This window comes from Marmota flaviventris, chromosome 10, assembly GCF_047511675.1.
Source record: "Marmota flaviventris isolate mMarFla1 chromosome 10, mMarFla1.hap1, whole genome shotgun sequence".
In the NCBI taxonomy this organism is placed as follows: Eukaryota; Metazoa; Chordata; class Mammalia; order Rodentia; family Sciuridae; genus Marmota; species Marmota flaviventris.
Window position 1 is genome coordinate 18,505,364 of NC_092507.1, and position 19,820 is coordinate 18,525,183.

General features: G+C 52.1%; 1 protein-coding gene across 5 annotated transcripts in view; it reads right to left on the minus strand.

The window, feature by feature from the left end:
- Positions 1–19,820, minus strand: part of Rhce (Rh blood group CcEe antigens) — a 38,579-nt gene that overhangs the window by 14,994 nt on the left and 3,765 nt on the right. For 3 of the 5 annotated variants that reach the window (XM_027937495.2, XM_027937491.2, XM_027937494.2), the window contains exons 2-6: positions 14,232–14,418; positions 10,160–10,310; positions 5,522–5,669; positions 4,044–4,210; positions 2,632–2,766 (exon numbers count right to left, since the gene is read on the minus strand). In XM_027937495.2, coding sequence (XP_027793296.1) covers positions 2,632–2,766; positions 4,044–4,210; positions 5,522–5,669; positions 10,160–10,310; positions 14,232–14,418 — 788 coding nt within the window. Of the gene's footprint in view, positions 1–1,696; positions 1,905–2,631; positions 2,767–4,043; positions 4,211–5,521; positions 5,670–10,159; positions 10,311–14,231; positions 14,419–19,820 lie in introns of those variants that run through there. The other 2 variants (XM_027937496.3, XM_027937492.2) reach the window with 2 other exon arrangements.

Consider the following 19,820-nt stretch of genomic DNA (forward strand, 5'->3'; position numbering starts at 1 on the left):
GTGCCTCGCCTTGGTCTCTACCCAAAGAACTTAAAAACAGCATACTACAGGGACACAGCCACATCAATGTTTAAAGCTGCACAATTCATACTAGCTAACTTATGGAACCAACCTAGATGCCCTTCAGTAGATGAATGGATAGGGAAACTTTGGTATATACACACAATGGACATTACTCAGCATTAAAAGAGAATAAAATCATGGCATTTCCAGGTAAATGGATGAAGTTGGAGAATATAATGCTAAGTGAAGCAAGCCAATCCCCCAAAACCAAAGGTAGAATATTTTCTTTGATATGAGGAGGCTGACTCATAATGGTGATGGGGGAGAGCATTGGAGGAATGGAGGAACCTTAGAGCAAAGGGAGGGAGGGGAAGGGAGGGGGCAAGGGGATAGAAATGACGTGGAACGAGTTAGACATCACTACCCTAAGTTCATGTATAAGACACAAATGGTGTGAAAATACTTGGTGTATAATCAGTGACTTGAAAAACTGTGCTCTATATGTGTAATATGCAATGAGTTGCATTCGGCCACCATGTATAACAAATTAGAATAAATTTTAAACAAATAGAAGAAGCAGCCCTTCTCAGACTTGAACGTGCACTTACATCCCCTGAGACACTTGTTCAAACGCAGAGAAGAATCAGTGGCTCTGAGTGGGGCCCGAGATTTGTCATTTCTGCTATTATTTTACTTATTGAGTTTTACATGGTGCTGAGGATCGAACCCAGTGCCTCACCTGTACTGGGCAAGTGCTCTGTTGCTGAGCCATGGCCCCAGCCAAGACTTGGAGTTTCTGACAAGCTCCCCGGTGGTGCCAATGCTGCTGCCCGCACTCTGAGTAGCCAGGGACTTGTGTGGTCATTACTCACATTAGAGGCTGATAATTCCGTGCTGGGGGCAGGGAGAGGCCGCCTGTCCTTGTAGGATGTTTAGAAGCAACCTGGCTTCTACATTCTTTTTTTTTTTTTTTTGGTACCAGAGATTGAATTCAGGGGCACTCGACCACTGAGCCACACCCCCAGCCCTATTTTGTGTTTTATTTAGAGACGGGGTCTCACTGAGTTGCTGAGTGCCTGGCTTTCGCTGAAGTTGGCTTTGAACTCACGATCCTCCTGCCTCAGCCTCCCAAGCCGCTGGAATTACAGGTGTGCGCCTGGCTTGGCTTCCACATTCTACACGCGGGTAGCACCCCGTCTAGTTGTGCCAAGGTGTTACGTATTTGAGCCTTCTGCCTCAAATACATTTCTCGCTTCTTCAATGACTTACCTGTCACCAGTCTCCTCAGATGTCTTCTGCTCCAGGACACATTTCCTGACCTGACCCAGGCCAGCTTAGACATCTAAACTCCAGTAGCACCTGGTTGACCTTGCTGAGTTGCTGAGGCTGGCCTCGAACTCTTGATCCTCCTGCCTCAGCTTCCCAAGCTGCTGGGATTACAGGTGTGTGCCACTGTGCCTGGTCCCTTTTTATTCTTATTTTGAGAAAGGGCCTTGCTAAATTGCTGAGGCATCCTCCTGCCTCAGCCTCCCAAGTCGCTGAGATTACCAGAGGGCGCCACGTGCCCAGCCTTGATATGCACCCTTTGTTGTTCATATCCTCCTTTCATCTCAGGGTTTCAAAGCCAGAGGACATGAAAAGATATCTGTTCACATGCAGAGATGAAAAGCAGACGGCCTTATCTTTGGTCAAATCAAGCTTTGGTCAATTCTTTATTTTGAGTTGGAAATGACTCCTGGAATATCCATCGTTTATCCAAATCCAGTCTTCAAATGTCCTTTTTCTCTGTGTCAGTCTTCAAACTCTTTAGGATTTGTTGTCCCTAGACATTTCTCTTAGAAATACTTGATAACCGATTGGCTCGTGTGCAGGATTCTGGTGTAATCATTACCTGCTGAGTACTGAAGGAAGAAAAATCCATCCCTGTGAAGAATTAAACTAAGGAGAGTGGACAGCACCTGGATTATTAGCTGGGTTTTCCCTCTTTGGGTGCTGCTCCTCCTTCCCACACAGTTTGTTAGCAGCAGCCCATGCATAAGCCCTCCACCCCAGCCTAAGCCCAGTCCAAGTTAAACCAAGGAGCCCCTTTTCCAGAAAATTTGGAATTGGGACCAAGAGATTCTACTTGGCTGCTTTTTTTTTTTGCTGGGGATTAAACCCGGGGCCCTGTACTCGCACTCTACCAACGGAGCTATATCCCCAGCCCTACCTGGCTGCTTTCTCGAAGCAAAAGACCACATTCTACTGTGTGGAGCAGAAGAGGAGGCAGGTCCACAGAGTGAGACTAGAGCAGATATTCAGGAAAAGCAAAGAAAGAAGCAGAGCAGAAACTTCTTGGCATCTTTTCAAATGCAGTCATTCCAGGGTTTCCAGAAACATCCCTGTCCTTGGGTTCTAGAAACCCTGGCATCCTAAAATAGATCCTTCTTACGCCTGAGCAAACTTGAATGAGCCAAGTACTTGTTCCACCAGCCAACCAGGGTGAGTCCCTCTCCCAGGCTTTGAAGTCAACCTAAGAAGGACCAGCACACGCCTACCACAGCCCATGGCCCCGCACAGTGCCCACCGGGGACTCAGGAGTCTGCTGATTAAGCCCAAGCAGAGGGTATTCCTTGTCCAATTCCTTACCAGGCACTTGGCTCCCCCAATGGAGATCAAGCCAGCCAGCAGGCCCAGCACCATGGCAATCCAAGGGGAGGAAATCAGGTAGGCTGGCGCACTCGAAGCCACGCCTCCAGCCAGCACAGCGTTGTGCACGTGAACCTGCAAAGAAACAGCAGGGGTGAATGAGGCGAGGCCGGAGGACCCGCCTTGCCTGGAGCTGGAAAGTGGCTGCAGAACAACCCTGTAATGTCCCTCCTGCTCTGTTGTCCCTCAGTGGAGACGACATGGCCTTCATCCATGGGCCTGCCCCAGTCCCACCCCTCAGGCTGGGAGCCAGCAGTCCTTCTGATTGGGAAGCACACAGGGAATCAGTGGGCAGGGGACGTTGCCCAGCACCCTGGCCACCCTGATTTGTGATGTGTTCTTGGGCACTTCGAAGAGCAGGGTTTCGCCGCTCCTTGGGACGGGATCCAGTTCCATAAGCCAGGCCTTGTTCCTGGGTCCCATCTCTGGGTGTCCTTCACTCCTGCACAGCTGGAGTCTGGTCTTGCTCACATCTGGCCCCTTGACTTTAACGCGGCCCCAGAGCCTGGGCCCTGGCACAGGTTCTGAGCTTTCCTGACCCGATGCCAAGTCCTGCCTCCACAGACAACCCCACCTGTGAGCTCCTAGACTGTCACCATGGAGCGCGCACGTGGCAATGTCAACCTCCCCTCAGCTCTAGAACTAGGCTATGAATTGTCATCGGTGGCCACATTCCCTCCCTCCGCTCCACGCCCTCCATCCGCCATTTTCTCCCCAACACCTCCGGCTGGTGGATCTCTGCCCGATCATCATGGGAACTGGCTTTGCCTCTGGATTTCTCTTGTGACCCATCTGTCCTCCCCAAACTTGTACACAGGCCCTCCCCCACTACGTCAATGACAGCAGCTAACGCCGCCTAGCACCCACTCCACATTAAGCACTTTATATGCATCTCTCTTCATTCCCACTTTACAGATGGGGAAACTGAGGCTCAAAGAGTTGCAGTGGCTTGACCAAGGTCATATGACTATTGGAACATTTTTTTCCTTTTTTTTTTTACTTCTGATGATGCTAATTCCATCTTGAGACTTCTTGGGAAAAGAGGAGAGGCTGACTGACCCTGATCTAGTCTGTTGGGCTGACCGGGGTTTAGGTGGGTAGCTGGTTTCAGTAACTGGCAGAAATGGGGCTCAAATGGGGGCCTGTGTGTATAAACACTGATGAATCGACTACTCCCTGCAGAGAGCCTATGACCCTTTGACAGCCTCTAAGTAAGTGGTGGCCACCTGGCCTCCTTCCTGTTTTGCCCACAGGAAGGCTTTGTCAGCCATGATCTTTCCGTGTGGCTGGCTCTGGGGTGGGAGCAGGCACGGATGCACCCAAATGCTGCCCCAGGGGCGGCCCCTCCTCACCAAGTTGATCTTCCCGTGGGGGTGAGCCAAAGCTGACACTGAGGTGGCGGTCACCGCGCTGACTGCCAGGGCGAAGTAGGTGTTGAGAAGAGCCGTCCTCTTGTTATCTAGAAGGTTCAGCGGAGCAGAGTTGAAACTTGGCCAGAATATCCACAAGAAGAGAGTACCTGGGGGGGACCAGAGAGGGTCACTGGCCAGAGCCACACTCGGGCTCCAAAGTCCTGGGCCTCCGGGACTTCAGAGGAGGACCCTAGAGCTGGCGAGCCTCAGCTTGGTCCCTGTCCAGCTGCACCACCTCGGGGACGTCCGGGCTCCCCTGGACCCACGAGTTGGCAGGAGCCAGCTAACACGCTTCACGGGCAGGGAAACCAAGGTCCAGGAGTTGAAATCTGTAACCCCAGCCGCCCGAGCCTGTCCGTGTTAACCCAGGGCTTAGTTTCCTTTAGTTTTGCAGCGCTGGGGACCGAACCCAGGGCCTCACACACGCTCACAAGTGCTCCACCACTGAGCCACAACCCCGGCCTCCAAAGGCTCACTTTTGAAAATCAAAGTGCTGCTTCAATTTGGTCCCATGGCCCAATACTCACATGCCTGCTGCTGCTGGGCCCTCCACCTGACTTCTTTTTTCTTTTTTTGGTGGGGCAGTCCCAGGGATCAAACCCAGAGGTGCTCAATCACTGAGCCACAACCACAGCCCTTTTTTGGTTTTTGTTTTTTGTAGCTGAACACAATGCCTTTATTATTTACTTATTTATTTACTTATAGTGGTGCTGAGGATTGAACCCAGTGCCTCATACATGTGGGGCGGGCAAGCGCTCCACCACTGAGCTACAACCCCAGTCCCCACAGCCCTTCTTTAATATTTTATTTAGAGACAGGGTCTCATTGAGTTGCTTAGGGCCTTGCAAAACTGCTGAGGCTGGCTTTGAACTCATGATCCTCCTGCCTCAGCCTCCCGAGCGGCTGATTTTGCTGGCGTGCTGCGCAGTAGCGCACGGCTTCTGCCTGATTTCTTCCAAGCCCCTCCCAGCCACCTAAGCTGGTCACTCCCCTGCAGCTTTTCAGAATGCATTACTCCCCGTTCCTTCCCACCCTGTTCCTACTCAGGGCCCCAGCTTTTCACCTGTCTGATTCCCTCCTTTCAGCTGAGGACCAAAGGACTGGATGAACCCAAACTCCACTGTAGTGAGCCTCCCTGTCCTTCGGGTACTAGTGAAGAGGGGCCCTTGGAAGGAAATGCTTCTTTCAAAGGTAGGAACTCAACATGGGTCCCCGGGAAGGGCCTCAGGCCCTCCAGCAAGCGGGGGGAGAGAGCCATTTTCACCATAGCCCTTTGGGAGGAAGGATGGAGCCTCACCCTTGCTACGACCTCCAGGAGGACCCTGAGCCATCTGCTGTCACCCTAACCTCGCACATTTCACCTCCGCGCCCTCGAGGCTCGGCCCAGGCAGGGGGTCGCCAGGCCACCTTGTCCTTACCCAGCATGCCAAACAAACTGGGGCGCGTAGCCATCTGGGTCTTCTTCTCCGCTCCCTTGGGAAGAGGCTTTGCGAGGCACCTGGCCACAATCACCCCAAAATAGGCCGCGAAGATGGGGAAGAACATGGTGTCCATGTGGTGGTCCAACTGCAAGGAAAGCCCAGGGGTCGTGAGTGTCCCCATCCTCTGAGCCTCCTGGAGGAGGCACGACTTGAAGTCACCAGGTGCACTCCGAGCTTCTCCCGCCTCTGCCAGCCGCCTCCCCCTCAGAGGTGCCCAGGGGCAGCGGGGTGAATTCCAAGGTCCATTTCGGTGAGTCAAAGGGCCACATGGACGTCACCCCCTTCTTGCCGCTTTTCAGCTGCATTTCAACTCTGCCTGGAGGGACGAGGGATAGAAATTTTGCAATAGGCAGCAGCCAGACTTCCTGCCACACTTCAGCGCTGAGCGCCTGCTGGACACAGGCTAGTCTCACCTCTCGGGTGTTAAGTTAGTGAGGCTTCATAGCTCACTTAGGGGGCTGCTGGGAACGGCTGCAGCTGTGCCTTCCTCAAATGTCCAGAATTGGCGGAATTTTTATTATCTCTCCCCGGGACCCCACCTTGCTTTGAGCCACTCTGTCACCCCAAATTCCTGTAATAACCTCCCACAGGCCCCTGTTCCCACCCTACCCCACTGACTGTTCTCCAGGCAGCAGAAGTTGACCTGAGTCCCACCTCCTCTCTGCTCTGCCCAGAGTCCTGCAGGGGGTCCCGCCTCACTCAAGGCTCACCCTTGCTGGGCCTCAGGACGACCCCCGCCATCTGCTCCGGCACCTCCTGCGCACCCCCCCTTCCACCTGCTCCTTCCTCACTCTCCAGCAGGCCCCGGCTCTAGGCCATTCAGGTGCCTGGACGCTCCTTCCAGCAGGGGCAGAAGAAGGGCAAGTGGAAGCCGTGGTCTGTCCTGGGTGCAAGCAGTAAGATGCGTTATCCCCAGAGAACTTCACACCACACCAGTGCCAAACAAGGCTCTGTCCGTTTCTTATTGTCACCCTGTGTGACCTTCTGAACTCCTCTGGGCAGACACAATCTACAACCCTGCCTTTCGGGGGTCTTGTGCCACTGTCCTCAGACACCCCTGTGCTGACTGCCCTCAGTTGCTTGGGCAAGGCTTCCCTGCCCGCCCAACCTGACACTTTGTCCCCCACCCCCAGCTCTTCGCATTTCCTTTCTTCATTTTATTTCTTCCCATAGTATTCTTTACCACTGAACACACCACATCTTTTGGCTATGTTTTGTTCATTGCGACCTGCCTTCTGGAATGAAGTTCCAGCAGAGTTGAATGGTTTCACTGCCACAAGAGTTCCTGGTACATAATAGGTACTAAATAAATGCTCCTGAAATGGATGAAAGACAGTAAGAATCCCTCTGTTGTACATAAATAAGCAAGTCTATGCAACTCCCTTATGAGAACTACAAAGAGCCAAGCACACACCTCTAATCCTAGTGACTTGGGAGGCTGAGGCAGGAGAATCCCAAGTTCAAGGCTAGCCTCAGCAACTTAGTGAGACCCTCAGCAACTTAGAGAGAACCTGTCTCAAAATAAAAAGGGCTGAGGATGTAGCTTAGTGGTAGAGCATCCCTGGGTTCCATCCCTGGTAACACAAAAACCTGAAAAGAGAGCACATAATATACATATTTTTGGGGGGTACCAGGGATTGAACTCAGGGGTACTTGTCCACTGAGCCACATCCCCAGCCCTATTTTGTATTTTATTAGAGACAGGGTCTTACTGAGTTGCTTAGTGCCTAGCTGTTGCTGAGGCTGGCTTTGAACTTGCGATCCTCCTGTGGGTCCAGTCCCTTCCTGAGTCTAGCTGCATTTTCCGCCCTTGAAGGTTGGAGGGTTTCTCTTTGTGGTGTGTGTGTGTGTGTGTGTGTGTGTGTGTGTGTGTGTATGTGTGTGTGTGAACTGACTATTAAACCCAGGAGTGCTCTGTGACTGAGCTACATCCCAGTTCTTTTTATTCATTTATTTATTTTGAGACAGGGTCTTCCTAAGTTACTGAGGGCCTTACTAAATTGCTATTGAATTTGCAATCTTCTTACCTCAGCCTCCAGAGTAGGTAGGATTACAGACGTGTGCCACCACACACAGTTTTGAAATCTTTATTCTAAATTCCTTTCATTCTGCCTAAGAAAGCACCAATGATATTCTCTCCCTTGGAACCAAGGAGTTGTAATCTATTATTATATGAAACAGAAGAAGCAGGAAATGAGAGTGTGCCTATGTGAGTCCATGAGCCCATAGTGATATAAATAGATGGATGAATAAATAATAGACGGAGAAGGGAACATGGAATTAGAAAACAGAGATTGGTAATTGTCAGAGTATTGATTGACTCAGGCCACAATCCATGCTAATCCAGCTGGTGGAAGCCGAATGAGAAACAGAGTATTCACAGGAAGCATTTCCCAACATAGGTTTATTAATTACAGAGGGGAAAATAGTAACTTCACCGCGGAAGATCCTGGCAGCCACCACCTTAAACAAGTGATCAAAGCTAACATGTCCAGTTAATAGGACACACCAACAGCATGTCTCCTGAAACAATGTGCTACAAAGGAAACATTGCTGTTGTAGGATTTCTGCCAAAAGTTGCACGCACTCAGTCTTACCAGGAGGAAATGGAAGACAAGCACACATTTTGTCGAGATGACTGGCTTGTGACTTCAAAACACATCAAAATCATGAAAGATAAAAGGATAAAAGGATGAAGGGATTAAGGACAGATAAGCTTTTAAAAAGACAGGAGCGCTCAGTGGAAGGGGTGATTCTGGACCAGAAAAAATACTTTTTTCTTTTGTTATAACAGGATATTATTAGGACAATTGGTGACACCTGAATAAGGTAATAATATTAATGTCAATTTCTCAATTGTCATCACTGAACAATGGCTATGTAGGAGAACATGTTTAGGAAACACACACTTGGTCTGCAGGGTCATAAGAAAGTCCAGAGAGCTCTCCCTCCCGCCCTCTACTTCCTGGCTGCCTTGATCCAAGTGGCTTTCCTCAGCCAAACCCTCCACCATGACCCTCTGCCTCCTCTGGGGCCCAGAGCCAAGGAGTCCGCTGACCACCGAACCTCTGAGACCATGAGCCTAAAACAAGCTTTCCCTCCTCTAAAAAACAAAGAAAAAGAGAAAATTCTGGTGAAGAGAGCTAAAGTGAAGGAATAGTCAGAACTTCCTGCGGTTCCCTGCAGACCACTGCCCTGCCCCCTCCCACTCCTCCAGCTACCTGGAGACCCTGCCCACACCTGCCCCTCCCAGCCGCAGTGACACGCTGCCTCCTCCCGGAAGATGTTGGCACCTGCCCTTCCGCCTCTGCCCCCCGTCACTCTGCCAAGGACCCCTTGGTCCCCGCTCCTCCCCTCTCTTCCTTCACCCTCTCTGCTCTGAAACCTTTCCCTACATTTTACTTCTGCCACCCACACCCACAGTCACAACACAGGCCTTGCTACTCCTGGTCACTCCTGACCAGTAACGGCCACCTCCAAAATCTCAAATGGAGCCCCAGCCCCTGTGGCCCCGCCCCCTTCCTTATCCCCACATCAACAATGCCCGTCAATCAAGCCTGAGGATGATGGTGATGAGGAGGAAAACAGCATTGCCATGGCAACGCCCCCCCACACACCAGGCACCGCCCCCATCACTTGTGGACTCTTCCCAGCAGCCCCAGGTGTGGGGATTGATGTCACCCTAATCTACAGATAGGGAAACCAAGGCACGGGGGTGTTCACTGCTCTGGTGATGCTGAGATTTGAACCTGGGTCCAATGGCTGCAGGATTAGTAGCAGAGCTGGGAGACAAACCCCAGTCTTGGACCCCAAGTCCAGTGCTCTCTCTCCTAAACCAAGCTAGAGCTCGGGTTCTCACGTGGGCTCTGCCACTGTCTTGCTGTGGGACTGTGGGCAGCCCCTTCCTGCCTCTGGGCGGCATCTTTCTCATCTGTAAGCTAGGAAGTTCAGCCAGGTCTTCACTCAGGGTCCTGATTATGGCAGAGGAGCTGAGAGGGGCCTCTAGACGGGCATCACCTTCACCGATTGCTCCAAACCTACATTTTTAATTTTTCTTTTCAATACTAGGGATTGGACCCAGGGATGCTTTTGCCCCAGCCCTTTTTTAGTTTTTATTTTGAGGCGGGGTCTCACTGAGTTGCTGAGGCTGACCTTGACTTTACGATTCTCCTTCGCAGCCTCCTGAATGGCTGGGATTACAGGAGAGCATCACCACACCCGACTCAAACCTAGACTTCGAATGAATGTCTATCTCTCCCAGCAAGACCACAGAGGTCACTATGGACACACCGGCTGATTTAAAAGAAGACACTGGCCATACGACCTGCTGGACCCTCCGCAGGTAGGGCCCGGGAATCCCTTCTCTTTTTAAATATCCTGTAATTATCTTGTGAATATCCAGTCCGACAGGTTCCTATTGTGGAAATAGAGGCCATACTCTGTGTGTTCAAACACTGAGCACAGACCACCCTTCTGCGACCCAGTTGGCCCTGTCTTTATATTTTTAAAGGCCCTCCCCACCCCCACCCGCCTTCTCGCCCCTCTTTCCAAGCCCCCCTCAGCACCGGGAGTCACCTGGAAGAATGTCGAGCCGACTGTCCTCATGATGCCAATGGCTGTCACTTCCAGTAGCGTCATCACTGTCAGCTGCACCAAGTTGGCCTTCCCCAGGACCATCCCCGCGGAGATGAGCACGGTGACAGCGCTCATGGAGGCCGGGTAGATACTGGAGGACACAGGAAAGGCCAGCGTGACCACGTGGGAAGGCCACCTCTCTGCCTGGCCCTGCTCTAGGCACTGAGGACGCAAGATGGGGACAAGGAGACGAGGCTTCACCCACAAGAGGGCTGTCGCTGCGGTGGTACCTTTTGCCCTGTCCCCTGCAGAGCGAAGGCGGCTCTGCGCGCCCATCCTACCCACAGTGCTCCGAGGCTATCACAGTCAAGAAGGCGGCCGGTGGCCAGGAGCCCCGGGGCCTGACCACTGGGTTTCTGCCTGGGGACTTCTTTTCCGCCGTCACCACGCACAGACGCTCGATAGAGGGCGCCCTTGGCCTGTCGGCCCACCCGCCATGGGTCCCTGCCACCCTGTCTCTGCGTTCCTTCTGCTGGCAATGGAGAGGTTGGCTGTGGATGTAGGACGCGCTTGGCTCCCATCCCAGCCTCGCACCCTGAGTAGCTATTTGATCTCACTGAGCCTGATTCCCCGTCTGCAAAATAAGAATGATGATCACACTTACTCCTGGTGGTGCCCTGGGGATGGGAAGGAACAGTGCACCCAGCACCCCCACGGGCAGGAGACCTGGCCCATGGCCAGAGGCTGGCATCGGCGGCTGTGCCAACCCCTTCCTCCTCTTGGCAAATGGACCTGCTCCGTGTGGGGTGCAGGAGGGAAGCCACTGTTGGCTGTCCTCAAGGTGCTTATGACCCAGCTGGGGAGCAGGCTTTCCCCCCAGCCTGTGGGCTAAGAGCCTGTGCTATGGAGAGGCCAGAGGGGTCTTGGGGAGGAGAGGGTGGCTCCAACTGGACTCCTCAGGGGGCTTCCCGGAGGAGGCAGCACTGAGCCTCACAGCCCACTTTCCCCTGAGCATCTTGCTCTGGGGACCCTCCACCCTGGGAGTCCTTGCTGTTGTTGTGACATCCACCACAACTATGATCACGATGCTATACAACAGGCTCGTGACGACATCACCACCAAAAGCTAATCCTCAGGGTGACCTCTGTAAGACCGTGCTGAGTGACCACTCAGGACCCCATCGTGCAGAAGACCCTGGACGAGAAGAACTGACTCCTGGCAATGGCCGCACTCCAGGTGGTGACAGATGTGACATTCAAACCCAGCTGCCTGGATCCAAAGCCTGAGCTCCAAAGTCTGGACACAGCTCCTCGGTGCCCACTGCTGACACAATGTCCTGCTCCAGGCTCAAGGACTTCAGAGAGGCACAGGGAATGGGGAAGGGACCAGGAGCGACCTAGCTCGAGGGGTGACTGCACGTCCATCATGCCTAGACAGGCCGGGCCTTTTGAGGACTTTCACCGACAAGAGCTTTGTGGTTTTTGGTTTGTTTTGTTTCTTGTTCTGGGGGTTGAACTCAGGGTTGCTTTATCTCTGAGCCATATCCCTAGCTCTTTTCATTTTTTATTTTGAGACAAGAAGAGTGGTCATTGCTATTATCACCCAGGGCCAGTCCTCTGGAACTTTCAAAATACAACCTTAAAAATATCACTCAGAGGGCTGGGCTTGTAGCTCAGTGGTGGAGCGCTCGCCTAGCACGTGTGAGCCCGGGACTCAATCCTCAACATCACATAAAGATAAATAAATAAAATAAAGGTATTGTATCCATCTACAACTATAAAAATAATAACAATAATAATAATTTTAAAAATTAAAAAAAAAATCAGAGCCGGGCATAGTGGCACACACCTATAATCCCAGCGGCTCAGGGCACTGAGGCAGGAGGATTGCAAGTTCAAAGACAGACTCAGCAATAGCAAGGCACTAAGCAACTCAATGAGACCCTGTCTCTAAATAAAATACAAAATAGGGCTGAGGATGTGGCTGGAGAGGCTGAGGCAGGAGAATCTCAAGTTCAAGGCCAGCCTCAGCAACTTAGAGGGACTTGCAGAAACTTAGTAAGACACTGTCTCACAGTTAATTAAAAAAAAAAAGAAGGAAAAGGAGGGGGGAGGGGGAGGACGGCTGGGAGGTGGCTCAGTGGTTAAAGCACACCTGGTTCAGTCCCTGGTATCAAAACACAAAACAAAACAAAAACCGGGGATGGTGTTGGGGTGTCACTTGGTGCTAGAGCACTTGCCGGGCACACATTGAGCCCTGGTTCAAGCCCCAATACCACCCACAAAAATCACTCATACGGTTCCTTTGGTTTTCATTTTCTGTCCCGATAATCATCCTCTACCCAGTTTTTACTATGTGAGGGAAACAAAGGACGCAGCTCGCCACATGGCCCCACCCTGCCAGACTCAGGGCAGGTGGCATGATTTCAAGTGAGGCCCAGGAAGAGAGGCAGAGGACCCTGTCCCCAGGACGGCCCAGGCACCCCCATCAGCTCAGCTCTGGTGACTGGCAGGAGGGAGCCCATTGTCCCAATGTAGCCCAGTGAGGGTCACAGCCGGGAGAATCCAGGTGGTCTGGGGCAAGGTGGCACAGGTCCCCAGTGGCCCCATATTGTCTCCAGGATTGAGTCAGGGACCAGGAAGTCCCAGGGGACATCAGAAGGGAGCAGCCCTGAGACACCGCCCACTCTGACCTGCTCAAGTGCAGAAGTCTGAGGGCTTGAGTGCCCAGAGACAGGCCGTCAGAAGTCCCTCAGGGGACCCTTGTTACTCCCAGGTGGATACCAGGGTTGATCCAGGTCCCTTGGGAATCAGTGCCACAACTCTTTAAAATGAAAACTGTGGAGACCCCCCCACCCACCCAGGGCCACTGGGGAACTGGCTAGGCTGTGTTTCACGTCACAACCCCTCTGGAGTTTGTGAGGAAGCCTACAGATAGTTATATAAGCTGAAGCCACCGCCACCACTTAGCTGTGTGACTGTTCCCTCTCTGAGCCTTCATTACCTTATATATAAAGGTTGGACCTCGACCTATAAGGGCTAAACAAAATACCTGTGAAGGCTCATGGGCAGCTGTTCAACAGCAGTGCCCAGAAGGTCTAGGTGGGGCTGAGGTGGCTTCAAGAGGGCTTCAGATGCCCCAGGTGCCTAAGACGGTATAACCATTATATGGACACGGCAGAGTTGGAAAAAAAACAATAATATTCTTTTTTTTTTAAATTTTTTTTCGTTGGGGGTGTTGGGGATTGAACCCAAGGAATGCTGCGCATTCAGAGAATCTTTTTTTTTTCTCAGTTTTTTTTTAGTTGTAGATGGACAGAATACCTTTATTTTGCTTGTTCATTTTTTATGTGGTGCTGAGAATCGAACCCAGTGCTTCGCACACACTAGGCAAGCACTCTGCCACTGAGCTACAGCCCCAGCCCCCCAAAACAACAAAATTCTTAAGGTAACAATGTCACTTAGTTCTTCCTATCAAGTGCTGAGCACCCAGTTTAACCCACCTTAACTCCGAGAACGGGTACGGCCCCGGGTTATTCTGTGCTCCTCCCTGATCCGTACCACTTGTTGTCCACTATTCGGACTTCTAGCACCACGCTTTAGCTTAGCTGGCTCCTAGTGTCTAATACAAGTGTATCTAAATGCAGCAAAGTCAGTTTAAGGTCAGCAAACTCTTGGTTGTTTCTTGGCCCCGTCTCTGAAGATGCATCTTTTCAGGAGGCTGTCTCTCCAGGTGGGACATGACTGTTTCTTTCTGTCTACTCTCTTTTTCTTAATTTTTCCATGAGCCTTTGTTGATTGAGTGACTTCATAAAATCATAATCAATCATAAAAAAAGCAAGGACCCCAGGAGTGCTGCAGATCTGAAGGCCCGTGATACCACCGACCAGGGGTATCATATAAAATGCAGGATGCCCAGCTAACTGTGCATTTGGGATAAACAATGAAGAATATTCCAGAATACGTATGTCCTTAGCATGGCATGGCCTCAGAGCAAGAAAGAGAAAGAGACATTCCTACTCTTCTAGAACCTTCCCTCTCAGACCCTATTTCCTCAATGACCCAAAGGTTACCTGGTCAGTTTGTTGGGCACCTTCCCACTGAGGAGCCACTCGGTGAAGCTGTCTGTCAGGATAGCCCACTGGACGGCCAGGACCAGCATGAAGAGGCTGAAGGCCACGCTGCTCCAGCCCTGTTTCTGCAAAGACGCGTTGAGGAAGCCCAAGCCCAGGACGGCCCTGATGGTAAATTCCTGGAAGACTGCTCAGAGAAGAAGGGTGGGGAAGGAAGAGGAAGAAAACACAAAGAGAAGTGGGCGTGAAATGGGTTTCACTGAAGGCTGCTGGAGGGCCACTGGGGATCACTTAAGGGTGTTTGATCAAATCACTTTGCCTGCTGGCCTCAGTTTTCTCATCTGAACGATGGGGATATCGCCCATTTCTGCACAGGGTTGAGATGAGACAGAGGAGCTAATGCTGGTTAAGAACCTCGGGCAGGGCCTGGCCCACTGTGAGCACTCGGGAAACGTAGCAATTATTTTTATTAATGAGCATAATGACACGGACAAGGGCAGAACATTGGGATATGTGCCTGGCACATAGGTGACACTTAGTAAAGGTGATTGCTGCTATTACTAGGGATCAGGGACAACCCCGGTCATGCACGTGAGAAAATGAGGCCACAGCGGTGACTCGGTGACTCGACCCAGGTCATGCAGGAAGGAGGAGGCAGAGGCAGGCCGAGAGCTCCTTTGGATATGAACCAAATTACCTTCCCAGAAAACAGCTCTCTCCTTTGCCACCAGCTGCGAGGATCCTGGTGGGTCAGCAGAAAACATCCAGTGTCCCTCACCTTTCCTGGCCTCAGAGCCTGAGTCGGGGTTGCTGAGGCAGGGGAGTAGAAAAGTCCCACCTGATGGCAGGGAGAGCCCCCATAGAAGGAAGAGCGAGCACTTTGATTTGATTCTAGTTTTGAAAAATGGTTAGCAGATTTACAGTAGCACTAGGCAAACTTGGGTTCAAATGAGCACTTTCCAGCTGTGTGGTCTTGAGCTAGTTACTCAGCCTCTCTGAGCCTCCGAATATGAAGTGTATATGATGTGCTGACAGTGTTTAAACACTTTACATATTCCATCTCCCTTGGTCCTCAGAACAGCCTTTGAGGAGGTTACCATCACCTTCCTACAGATGTGAAAACCAGGGTGCAGAGGCTGTAAGTAACCCGCCTACAGTTGGCCCTAGCCCCTGCCTTTGACATCTCCGCTCTCTGCTCCCTCCTCTTCCCATTCACATTTATTGAATGACACAAATAATCCTCCGTCACCGGGTTGCCAGAATCACATGGTAGAACACACACAGGGACTCAGAAGGGCACAGGCCACTGTGTCAATAAGCACTGTATTAATGCCTGGAGAGAGATCCTGAAGGGTTTTTCTTTTTTTTCCTTCTATGGATATTGTCTCTGGGTTTGGGAGACTTTTACTTTCTTTTATTTTCCATGTTTAAAGTTTCTGCAGCCGGCATGGAGGCAGAACACACAGGGGGAAGGAGGAGGAGGAGGAGGAGGGGGAGGAGGGGGAGGAGGAGGGGAGGAGGAGGGGGAGGGGGAGGGGGAGGAGGAGGAGGAGGGGGAGGAGGGGGAGGAGGAGGAAGGGGAGGGGGGGGGAGGAGGAGGAGGGGGAGGAGGAGGGGAGGAGGAGGGGGAGGGGGAGGGGGAGGGGGAGGGGGAGGAGGAGGAGGAGGGGGAAGAGGGGGAGGAGGAGGAAGGGGAGGGGGAGGGGGAGGAGGAGGAGGGGGAGGAGGAGGAGGAGGAGGGGGAGGAGAGAAAAAAGCATGAACTCCAAGTTCAGAGGTTCTGTTTGGTCCTGACTCCATCATCTCCTATCAGGTTAAACCTTATTAAACTGCCAACAGGTGGCCAGATTTGACCTATTAAAACGTTGGTTGACATGTCCACCTTGTGGCCTTAAATGCTGCTTACATTCCTTCAGCTTAATGGGGGCGATTCTTCCCTCCTCGGAGGGGGCTGGCAGCTCTGGAGGAATTAACACTCTGTTCAAGTGTTTGGTGTGGCCGGACACAAGGAAAACGCTTGATAAACGGTAGCTGTTCATTACCATCATTATGACAATCAGCAGGATAAGAACTCGCTGCCTCTGGTCTCCAGGCCTGGCCCTGATAACTCTGAGCAAGTTCTCACCACTGAGCCCTCCCAGACCTGGAGAGCCCCTGGACTTGGAGGCCAGCTATCTATCTATTTATTTATTTAAAGGCTCAAGCCGAGATTGATTTAGGAAACCAAGGATTAGCTACTTGTAGGGAAAGAGAGCACCCGCTATCTTGAGAGTGAGAAAATCCTACAGAATCCTTTCAAGTCCACTTCCATAGAGGAGGGCACACATCCAGGGTCCTCCACATCTGGGTACCTTTGGTGGTTTTGACGTTTCCAGATCAATCAGACAACCCCGGGATTCAGGAGGCCCCCAAGGAAGGACGACCACCCCAGGATTTGGGGGCTTGGACAGTAGGTGGGGACAGGGTTAGGAGGATCCGACTCTGTACCCCCCCCAGACACGGTGCAGGAAATGTGTCCATCTCCAGCTTGTGTCCTCCCGGCAATAGGGCAGGTGGGCAGGATCCCTTCAGGAGCCCGTGGGGCACAGGGAGGTGCAACGGCCAATGGAAGGCACCACTGGGAATGGGGAGGCCTGTGGCCGGGTGGGCACAGCACACCCCAGTGGATCCCAGCTCTGAACCCCTGGTGCAGGGTCCCTCCTCCAGGCCTCGGTTTCCCTATCTGTAACACGTGGAAGCTGGAGTTCACATTGCTACAGGCCCTACAGGTCCTTGTAGCTCTAGAATATTCTGAAGAGCCATTTAGGGGAGGGAGGAGATATGAAGACTCCCCAGGATGAGGGCAGAGGTGGGGCCCTGGGGCTAGAAAGTCAAAGAAGAGGGCCGGGGAGGGGAGATTTCATGGCGTAGATGTCAACTTGATTCCAGGTGTCAAAGCTCATGGCCTTCTTCCCCAAGTCCCCGCACTGTCCTAGAGGGGGGAATCGTGCCCTGCCAAGAAGAGGAAATTAGGGCAGCAGTTTCCAGGAGCTGTTGACAGGGCCCACGCACCGCAGCTGGTGGGTGATGTTCAGCTCAGGCTCCTCCTCCCCGGGCCCTGTACCCTCTCACTTCCTCTTGGGCCCAGACCCACTCAACTCCTGACTCACTCCCTGGGGCCCCACTCAGGGCACCTCCATTGGTGTCAACCGCCTGCATCAGCCATGGGTCTGATAAGCTAATGGACGCAAGGTGTTCAGGGGTGATAAGAAGAGGGTGTGCTGCGGGGCCCCCAAGGACTGGGCCCAGAGATGGATTTGAAGTCAGGCCTTCTGGAGAGGTTAATGAAAACCCCATGACTGGAGAAAGAAGGCCCAACCAGGCAGGGCTAGCCTCCCTGTGAACAGCAGGGACTGAGGATGCCTACCCCCAGGGCAAGTGCTTCCCAGCCCCGCCCTCCGCAGCCCAGGACCCCCTTTTGCATCTGGATCAAGGGAGACACGGTGCTGTTTACCTGGCCGGTCCACACAGCCAGTGCAGGGGGCAGGGTGTGAATTCAGACAGTCCTCCCCACTGTGTGGTCCTGCCTCTCCACACAGCGTGGACCGAACAGTGGCGAAGCTTGTGGGCATCTATGGCAGGTGCCAGGGTTCAGGGCCTGGCTCCGCCTGTGTCCCAGTAAAATGGCGAGGAAACAATGGCATGAGCCACCCTCAGAGGAGCCTTGTGGGCACTGAGCTCGCTGGCCCTGCAAATCGCTTCGCCCAGCCTCCAGCCTGGGGGGGGGGGCCCACTCCGGCACCTGCCAGTCACCAGCTGTGTGGCTTTGGACAAGACTGTTCCCTCCCCAGGCCTGGTCATTCACTTGCAAAGAATGAACTGTGGATAATGCAGTTCGCCTCTCAGAGTGCATCTCAAGGCCAGCGGCCTCCTGCGGGGGTGCCCCTGTGCTTCTGGACGTGCCCTCGCCCATCGGCCCCTCCCTCTGGCCCATGGAAAAGTGAGCACTAATATCCCTGAAGCCTGGGCCTGTTTCTGTGTCCAGGCTCTGGGATGGACCCCCACCCTGTGCTCCCCTCCGTTGATTGGGACGACCTCCACAGCCTGCCTGCCTCCCTCCTCCACGGCCTCTACACCCACTCAGCTCCCACCAGCAGCAGCTCAGGAAGAGGAAAGGAGATTTCCCAGAGGGACAGTCTAAGACTGAGCTATGGAAGGTGCCAGGGTTTGGGGTATTTCCATGTCACTGGGAAAGTCCTCCTGTCTTCCTGTAGCCCTTCTCTGTGCCTCTGAGAAGTACAGGGCACTGGGTGGTGTCGACAGCACAGGATTGGGATGGTCTCCCAGTGAGGCAGCCCCCAATGAAACATGGCTTTGGCCAGTGGGACATCGGTAGACTCGTACAGGCAGAGGCTTGCCAAGCACCCCACACCAGGGCTTACCCTCTCTTACTTGTGGGGGGGCTCCTAGTGCCAGATGAGGGTCTGGGAGAACCCGCCACCACAGTCAAGGTCCTAGCTGCCACCAGTTCTTACTGCTGACAGGCAGATGAGGTCATGAGAGATGATCCCGCCCTAGTCAAACCTCCCCAGTACAGGTGCAAGGGTGACCCTCAGCGAAACCACCAGAAAAATTGTCCATCCGATGAGCCCCACTCAATTACTGAGTCACAGAATCCTAGTCATAAGCAAATTAAATGGTTGCTATTTTAAGTCACTAAGTTTGGAGATGGTTGTTATGGTGCCATCGATAATCAGTGTACTTTGCTTCTCCTCAGTATCACACAGGCACCTCCGTTCAAGACGACAAGGAACACATCGTTGTGCATTTGCCCCACATCTGTTCCCTGTCCTTGTACTTCTCATCTCAGGAATGGCACAGCCATCCACCAATCACACGCATGGACACATGGTTGACTCCTCCCTCTTTCACCCAGTACAGCTGATCTTATCTCCCAAACATCTCTTGCATCCAACTCGGCTGCTCATCTGACCTCATCTGACCTCATCTACAGTCAGAGGTCAGTAGAACAAGGAACACACACCTCGGAAGATGTCTCAGACATCCACAGGGCTGAAGCAAGAAACCATTAACATTTCTAGTTTCATTTTCACCTAAAAAAAAAATTAAAGCTGATAAAAATATAATGAAACTATGTAATGTTTTGAACAACCAATAATAAAAATTAAAATATATATATAATGATATAATAGTAGTAAAAGCTGATACTGTTTATCAATCTATATAATTATTCTTTGGCATCCTTCTGATAACTGAATGCAATAAATATTGTCATCATGTGACAGAGGTTGCAAAGAGGCAGAGAGAGGTTGAATCATTTGCCTAAAATCTCACAGTTAATAAGCTGCAGAGGCAAAATTTGAGCTGGTCTAGCTTCCGTAGTCTCCAGCTTTCATGTGCATTAGAATCTCCTAGAAGGTTCTTAAAAACACAGATGGCTGGGCCCCGTCCCCAAAATTTCTGTTTAGTATGCCTGAGAATCTGCATTTCTCATGGATACTGAGACAGCTTATTTGGGGACTACACTTTGAGAACCACAGGTCTAGGTTATTCTTCAGAAAAGTACTTAGTCGGTTTGCAACTTCGCAA